Source organism: Gastrolobium bilobum, unplaced genomic scaffold (assembly GCF_033153095.1).
Source record: "Gastrolobium bilobum isolate Gb01-03AN ecotype WA unplaced genomic scaffold, APGP_CSIRO_Gbil_v1 utg1988, whole genome shotgun sequence".
Classification (NCBI taxonomy): domain Eukaryota; kingdom Viridiplantae; phylum Streptophyta; class Magnoliopsida; order Fabales; family Fabaceae; genus Gastrolobium; species Gastrolobium bilobum.
The window spans coordinates 244,976-253,444 of record NW_026897869.1 but is presented as its reverse complement, the minus strand read 5'-3'; the positions used below and the strand labels follow the sequence as shown (position 1 = coordinate 253,444).

Below are 8,469 nucleotides of genomic sequence, written 5' to 3'. Positions count from 1 at the left end.
GTGTTTAATGGATTTAACGTAATTCATATTAACCGTGTTGAGTTTTTGTAAATTGAGACAAACGATGCCAAAAAAAAAAAAAAACCCTCAACAAAAAATTGATGGCATGACATTGATTCAGTTTTAGCACTGTGTTTTCTAGAAGAGTTATAGGTCAGAACACATTTTATAAGTTATTAAAAATTTCAAAATAGGGGAAGAGGATTTAGAAACGGCACAGGAAATGAGGAAAAGGGCCAAGGCCCACAACCACATATAAACAAAACTCAAACTTTGAAAATTGGAAAATGTCAATGAGCCAAACCCATGTGAAACACAAAACGACGCCGTTATAATAGCCCGACGCCGACTCCTATGCGTAAGTGTCAATGTTGTTCGCATTCCACCGCCTTCAACGGAAAAGTAAAGTACGCTCACGTCTCCTTCTTTTCTTTCAACCAATTTTTTATTTATATATTTACTCTCCATCATTTTTTTTTAATTTATAATTCCACTTAGATATAGAGACAGAGAGTGCCATTATCATCATTATTACTTTCCCATTCATTATTTGATCTCTGATTCCTCCCAGTTCACGCTTCATCTTCGTCACAACAAGAAGCATTCAAAAACCAAATTTTGGAAAAATAAAATAAAAAGGAGAATAGAAGAGAAAATTGTTTTACATAATAAAGAAAGGAAAAAGAAAAAGAAAGGAAAAATGAGTTCGATTCATTTGATCAACACTCTAACAGCTCCGGTTCGCTCTTTCCCTTTTCTTTTTCCTCAATGCCATTCTCCTCTCCCGTCTTCCGCCGTCCCTAAACGGCGGCGTTCCTCCCACTCCTCCGGGTTCCGCCTTGCCTCCGTCCCAACCGTCAATTCGGTCCCAGTAAGTCTTCTTTTCATCGGATCAAGTCTCTATCTTACGCCACCATGCTCCTTTTTTTTTTCTTATATGGGTTGCGTTTTTTTTTTTCCCCTTCTCAGCGCGGGAATGGAACTTATACAGTTGCTGATTTCATGACAAAGAAGCAATATTTGCATGTTGTTAAAACCACCACAACCGTTGATGAAGGTACCGTACCCCTCTCTCTCTCTCTCTCTCCGTTTTTATGTGTCCTTGTTCATGCTATGAGATTCACTGTTCATTTTATGTGCACCCTGCATCTTTTTGGTTGCAGCTTTGGAGGCTCTCGTCAACAACAGAATCAGTGGTCTTCCGGTAATCGATGACGACTGGAATCTGGTAAGTGTTTAATTCCCTTCACATTTCTTTTGCTTTATTATGTAATTCTAATGCTATGTGTGTGTGTGTTTACATTTTGGGTTTATTGCTTTAATTTTTTATTTCATTGGATTATTTATTTATTTTATTTTATTTTTTGGTGCTGCAGGTTGGGGTCGTTTCAGATTATGACTTGTTAGCAATTGATTCGATATCAGGTACCATTGACATCATGAATACAAAATTGGAAATACTATCTTATCCTACTTTGTCTTGTTTACTTTTGAAGTAGAAAAGTTTCTGTTTATCACCGAAGCAAATCAATGTCCATGTAGGTTGATGGGAATGGTTATAGTTTACATTTTATTTTCCCAAAGTTTTTGCTGTTATTGTTGAAAGATAGAAGATATTCATATGTTTTATGCCCATGTGTATATTAGAGAGACAGTAGTTTCTGTTTTGGTGAGTAGGGAAGCCAAATATGGTGGTATTTGACTTTTCTGCCAAGTCTGAGATTCCTTCAATGTGCCGCTGCAATCTTGTGAAACAAGCTCTATGCATACTATTGCTAAAGATTTTTTACTAATTGTTCTTTTTGGCTTTTAGGTGGTCCTCAAAGTGATACAAACTTATTCCCTGCCGTTGACAGTTCTTGGAAAGTACGTGTAACAGTTTTATGTTCTGCTTCCTGGCTGTTGTTTCATTAGCATTTATTTGACTGCTATATGAATTCTTAACTATACTCGATAGATTTGCTGTTAATTATAAATAACTCCTCTATAATTGATGCCAAATGGTGCTATAAGATGCAGATGTGGTTTTAGTTTGACATGAGGCCATAACAAACTTAGGTTTGGACAAAAAAAATTTTGGACTACTTGATAATTCATCTGCTCCCACAGACAAACTTTTATGAACATAAGCGGAGTTCACTTTTCATTTGATGACATTGATTTTGTTTTGTGATCTAAAATGTAATGGAGGACATATGGATGATTGAATGCACATACTTGAGACCAAACCTCAGTTTACAGGTCCTCGTTTTTATTGGCATTTTAAATCTTAGTGTCTGCTTGATATTGCAGTCAGGGTGTGGTATGTCATGTTGTACTTCCTTATTGACCAATATTCATTGGTAAAATAATTCCTTAAACCCCGTAACACATTCTGTGGCAACATGACTTTTTTAGTTATGTTTGCTCCCTTGAAATTTCCTGGACCTTCATTCGTTACAAGTTTTAGCAGCTTCCAGTACCTTGTCTAAATTCCATTAACTTTTTTTTGATCAACAACTAGATCATATTTCTCAAAAAACGTATAGATTTAAAGGGAAACCAATGAAATTGAAGTTCATCAGTTAGACTTCAATTCAACTAATGAATCTTCTTGCACCTCAGTCATAGGATAGAAGAAAAATTGCTACCTGAAGTACGATGTGGATGAGTACATCTGTGTTTGTTTACATTTAGTATGCCAGTGTCAAGATTCAAGCAGCTGTGATCCACTAATATGGTGCTTTAGTGTTGAAAACTTTTGCTGAAGTATGTCTTCAAAGCCAGCTGATTGAAGAGTTCCAATCTTGTACTATAGAAGAATGTTATATATATATATATATATTTGGGGTTTCCTGTTTTTCTCCATTTTGTTTTTGGGAGTAAAGGAGAAGAGGAGGGAGGGCGAACAGGTGGTAGTGGAGATACAATCAATCATATGCAAGTTGGTCATACTAATTTTTTAATGAATCTGTAATGGCTCGTGATCCTAAAACCACTCACTTTGTCAGCAGTCACTGAAATCAATTTTGCCCAGATAGTAAGGGTATGTATGGGTTGAGCATTGGAGAAATACAAACATCTAGCCTGGATTCTTAATAGTCCTTTTGCTCTCTTATCTTCACTTATCCTCAAACAGAAGGGAAATTTTAAGCGTATAGAGATCTATTATTATTATTCTATTAATTGGCTACACATCTGCAGTTCTAATTATTGCTTTGCATAGCAGGCATTCAATGAGTTACAAAAGCTGCTTAGTAAGACTAATGGTCAAGTTGTTGGTGACTTAATGACTCCAACTCCACTTGTTGTTCATGAATCAACTAATCTCGAGGAGGCTGCCAGGTACTTATTTCGCATACAAATTCAATGACATTGAATTCTCTGATTTTTTTGTTTCCAACGCGATAGTAACTCAATAATTTCTTGGCAATGTATGAAGACAATAAAAGCACTCATAATTTATTGCAGAACCAGTGCATCCATTTGATTTACATGTTTTCATGGAATTTAACCTATATTAAAATAAACCACTTCTCATTAAACCCCTAGCGAGGGTAGGTGTAAGGTGAATCCATATACGCAGCTTTATCCATGCATGTTGATAGATGCTGTTTTTCAGATTTGAATCTGTGACCTTTTAGTCACACCCATAACCTTTATTAAATAAGATTCCTTAATCTCAGCCATCATATTTTAGCAATATAGGTTGTAAACGTTGACCACCTGATGCCTGACACCATTACTTCGTGTATTAGGCTGTTGCTTGAAACAAAGTATCGTCGACTGCCTGTAGTAGATGATGACGGAAAGCTGGTAAGGAGATTATTTATTTTCCCTCTTACAAGTTTAACTTTTGGGATTAATGTTTCTCATGTTATAGGAGATAAAATTATCTCTTTCAACATGAGAAACATTAATCTCTTAATTTTTATGCTTATTGTTTTTGGTTACAATTTGTATGCTCATTATACAATGACTTTTGCTGATTGATTTTCTCACATTTTGCTAGGTTGGACTTATTACAAGGGGAAATATTGTTAAGGCAGCTCTGCTGTCAAAACGCGCTGGTGAGTGGTGAGAGGTCCACGCATAGTTTGTGAAACGTCATTCAAATAGCTCTGCATACAGTATGTAGTCATCATCTGCTGGATATTTGGTCTATTATGAAAGTATATGTCAGGTCAAAAGAGGAGCTGAAGGCTACTTTTAATGGCATTCTGGGATCTTTTTAAGTGGTGGGTTTATCATCACCATTTAGAGGGAAGTAATATATCGATCTCCTTCGTCGAGATAGTTTCCGTGCATTGGATTGTCGCGAGCTTAAAGACATTAGATCCAATTAATCTTTGTGTAGGCTATGTTAAATTTGACATGTATGAATTGGAATAGATCATTTGAGCACTGTACTATTATCTTATATTGTAAATTGCTTAGCATTTTAGTTTATGGGATTGTGTCCAGGTCGTCTTTCATCTTGTATCACTCATGAGCTGCTTAATTCTTATCCGTATTTACCAGTTTATTCTAGAATTGAATTACTCTTCACTGTTTTAGATACGGTCAACACATTTCTCTTTGCCAAGCATTGCCAAGTGAATTAATAGGGAAAGGTTATATTTATTATTATTTATTTTTGTTACTTGTTTGATTATTGTTGGATTAATTTAACATCAGTTAATTTTTTTCTCTTTTCAACCTATGATTTTAAGTTAATCCAATAATAATAAAATAGATAATAAGAGTAGTAAGTATAATTATCCCAGTGAAATAACAAATTGGCATTTATTTTCTTAATTACCAGGCGTAACGTTGGAGTACAGGGCGAAGGAATAAGAGTTGACTACGTATGATTAATTTTATCTTCATTCAATTTTTCTGGTATTCGTTTGAACTATTATCGACCATAAACTAATCATTGCTGTTGATTTAGGCAAAATTATTATTACTTGGGAAAATATTTTAAAAGGGTACAAATTAAAAATCTAGGGAAAAACTTTGACGTATCAGGAGCACCTCTGTTTTACTAAAAAGAATTTTTTTTTTAAGACTTAAAAAGAAAATATAAAAAAAAGCATGAGTAATTTTTTTTTAATAAAAAGGAGTACCAAATTCAGTCATTCAGTGCACCAAACTTTTTCTTCTAAATTAGGGTATACATTATGTTTATCTTATGTTATATAATATATACAAGCTTTCTACACACATAAAGTGAAAGTGAATCTCACATATATTTTTTCTCTCTACTCTTATATGTGGATCACACTTATAATTTTATTTTTATAGCATGAGATAACTATTTTTCTACGACATAAGATAAATATAACCCATAAAATAAATTTATTGCTATTGATTTAGGCAAAATTATTATTACTTGAAAAAATATTTAATTATGGTATAAAATAACAATCTAGGGTTATTCTAAAATTTGACAAAGATGTTAAAAACTAAGTACGAGCATTAATTCAGAGTGTACATTAGTGTTTCAATGTACGTACAGATATCAAAACTAAAAGTATCAGCATTAATTCAAGAGGAGGGATATTCTAATTACTAAATTTTTTTACTACCAACTTACTACCTATCTAATTATCATTAGATTAATATTTTTTTTCTCTTCAAATTTTTTTTAACATTCTCTATCTTTGATCCAATGGTGATGATGTGATGAGTAGTAAGTTAATAATGAAAATTTTTAGTAATTAGAATATCTTCACTCTTAATTCAGATAGTACGTTGTTGTTTTATTGTCCGAAAAGAGCAAAGCCACCCTTGAGGAAATATTTTTTATGCTCTAGGATTATTCAATGATTTAGTGCTCTCTCTCACAACACTAATTTTTTCTTTTACTTTTTACTCCTGTTATTTTTTTTCTTTTTCAATTTTACCCTTCCATTTACACCAAGGAACTACCTAAAGAATGGTGGTGCGGACCCTAATAAATTCTCTCCACCCTTGATGTACGCATGAATAATCGCAAATTCTTCTCGAAGAGCATCCAAGAAAAAATGTGCTCTGCTACTTGGGGAAAATTCTTCCCCCTTACGCAACTGAGTCATGATGTAAACAATGGAAATATTTAATATGTCTCAGGTTCATGTATGATTCAATGGTTCAGGTCAATAAAAATTAAATATTTTTGATTTGTTTGTGTGGAGGAGAGAAATTTTTTTTTTTATTTTACAAGTGACAATTTCTCAATAGAAAAAATAGATGTGACAGAACTAGCACAAATTCTCTCGTAAACAATAGTCACTTTCGTTTGACGGGTTTATTCAATCCAATCACCGAAATTGGAGACTCCAGTCAAACACCACAAGACAAATGAACATGGAAATTTGCTTCTAATACGTCACTCATGACGTTTTTTTGGTTAACCTTTTCTCATCATTGGATTGTGGCCAGGACGAATCTATAAGTCTAGCCTGCCATATTCGAAGGCAAATAGATAAATAGAAGCTGTGATTGGATAGGTCACTAGCATCTCCCTCATCAATCATCATCCTCCTCCTCCATCTTCATTTGAACATGGACCCTGAAACTGGTTCAGTTAAAATGTTCTTCTTTCCCTTCGTAGGGGGAGGTCATCTGATACCAATGATAGACACAGCAAGAGTGTTTGCATCTCATGGAGCCATATCAACCATCATAACCCCACCCCTACCCTCCAACACTCTCCAATTCCAAAACTCAATCAAACGTGACCAACAATCTGGTCTTCCCATTACCATTCACTCTCTCAAACTCAATGATCCTGAACACGCCCACATAGACATGTTTGGTGGTCCCATGGTCGATACCTCGGTTCTCCTCGAACCTCTGAGACAGTTCCTCGTCGAACACCGACCCGATTGCATTGTCATTGACATGTTTCATCGTTGGGCTGGCGACATCGTTAGTGAGCTCGAAATCCCAAGATTAGTCTTCACAGGTAACGGGTGCTTCTCACGCTGTGTCCATGAAAACATTAGAAGGCATGTTAAGCTTGAGAATCTGAGTTCAGACTCGGAGCCTTTCCTCGTTCCTGGTCTTCCTCATACAATTGAAATGACAATGTCTCAGCTTCCTATTTTCATGAGAAACCCATCTCAGTTTCCTGATAGGATGAAGCAAATGGAGGAAAAGAGTTTCGGCACTGTTATCAACAGCTTCTATGACTTGGAACCTGCTTATGCTGATTACATTAGAAATGAGTTGGGGAAAAAAGCGTGGCTTGTAGGACCAGTGTCCCTTTGTAACAGAAACTCAGAGGATAAAGCAGAAAGAGGAAAGTTATCCACCATGGATGAGAAAAGTTGGTTGAATTCTAAGGAACCCAATTCAGTTCTTTATGTCAGCTTTGGGAGCTTGGCTCAGTTACCTCAGGAACAGCTCAAGGAAATTGCTTATGGTCTTGAAGCTTCTGATCATTCATTCATTTGGGTGGTGGGAAAGATCCTTAACTCATCAAAAACCGAGGAAACTGGGAGTGAAAACTGGCTTCCAAATGGGTTCGAACAGAGGATGAAGGAATCAAATAAAGGGTTGATTATTAGAGGTTGGGCTCCTCAGTTGTTGATATTGGAACATGCTGCAATTGGAGGGTTCATGACTCATTGTGGATGGAACTCGACTTTGGAAGGTGTGAGTGCGGGAGTGCCCATGATTACGTGGCCACTCACGGCTGAGCAATTTTCGAATGAGAAGTTGATAACGAATGTTTTGAGGATTGGGGTACAAGTTGGGAGCAGGGAATGGGTGTCGTGGGATTCTGAATGGAAAGAGTTTGTGGGGAGAGAGAAGGTGGAGTTGGCAGTGAAAAAGTTGATGGTTAAGAGTGAAGAGGCAGAGGAAATGAGAAAGCGAGTTAAAGAAATTGCAGGGAATGCTACAAGAGCTGTTGAAGAAGGTGGAACATCTTACAATGATGTTGATGCCTTAATTCAAGAGCTTAAAGCTCGCAGGTTGGCAAACCAAGTTCAGGTTGTTCAACAAGACATCAAGGGACAACTCTAGTGTTCATTTATGACACCAATTCACCGAAGTACACATAAAACACTAGAAAAAGAGCTCACTATATATTTACCTGCATCACTTAATTAAAATCTAATTCTAGATCTATCCATGCAATAGTGACATCATTTTCAAATAATATTCAATATATAAAACTGTTTGTGACACACTTGTGTAGCTATCATACTTCTTCACAAGTCACAACATTTGTAATCCGTTTAACTTGTATTTTCTAGTAATTTTAAATATAAAAGTAGTTACGATGATCGTATTGAAGTTTGACTAACCATGCAAATTACTATGGATGTTCTTGACTAAATCACCACTCCGTCGACCTATGCTAAACTTTGTTTGAATCCGCATAAAAAGACAACGATATTGGCGTTAGAGGAACTGAGACTGAAATAGTCATGAAATACTAATGTGTAATCAATGATGAGTGACGAGGACACCTAAATGTTTCAATTATCTCACAAATCATGTTGAGTCACAAATTTG

At 35.6% G+C, this 8,469-nt stretch overlaps 2 protein-coding genes across 2 annotated transcripts; both read left to right on the top strand.

Annotated features, from left to right (window-relative positions):
* Positions 1-554: 554 nt before the first annotated feature.
* Positions 555-4,494, top strand: LOC133310914 (CBS domain-containing protein CBSX2, chloroplastic-like). The gene is made up of 8 exons (XM_061511912.1): positions 555-871; positions 970-1,057; positions 1,164-1,228; positions 1,377-1,425; positions 1,814-1,866; positions 3,209-3,324; positions 3,738-3,795; positions 3,992-4,494. The coding sequence occupies exons 1-8, from the start codon at positions 701-703 to the stop codon at positions 4,058-4,060; spliced, it is 669 nt and encodes a 222-aa protein (XP_061367896.1). The 5' UTR covers positions 555-700; the 3' UTR covers positions 4,061-4,494.
* Positions 4,495-6,476: 1,982 nt separating this feature from the next.
* LOC133310913 (abscisate beta-glucosyltransferase-like) lies at positions 6,477-8,226 on the top strand. The gene has a single exon (XM_061511911.1). The coding sequence runs from the start codon at positions 6,508-6,510 to the stop codon at positions 7,972-7,974; it is 1,467 nt and encodes a 488-aa protein (XP_061367895.1). The 5' UTR covers positions 6,477-6,507; the 3' UTR covers positions 7,975-8,226.
* The last annotated feature ends 243 nt before the right edge of the window (positions 8,227-8,469 follow it).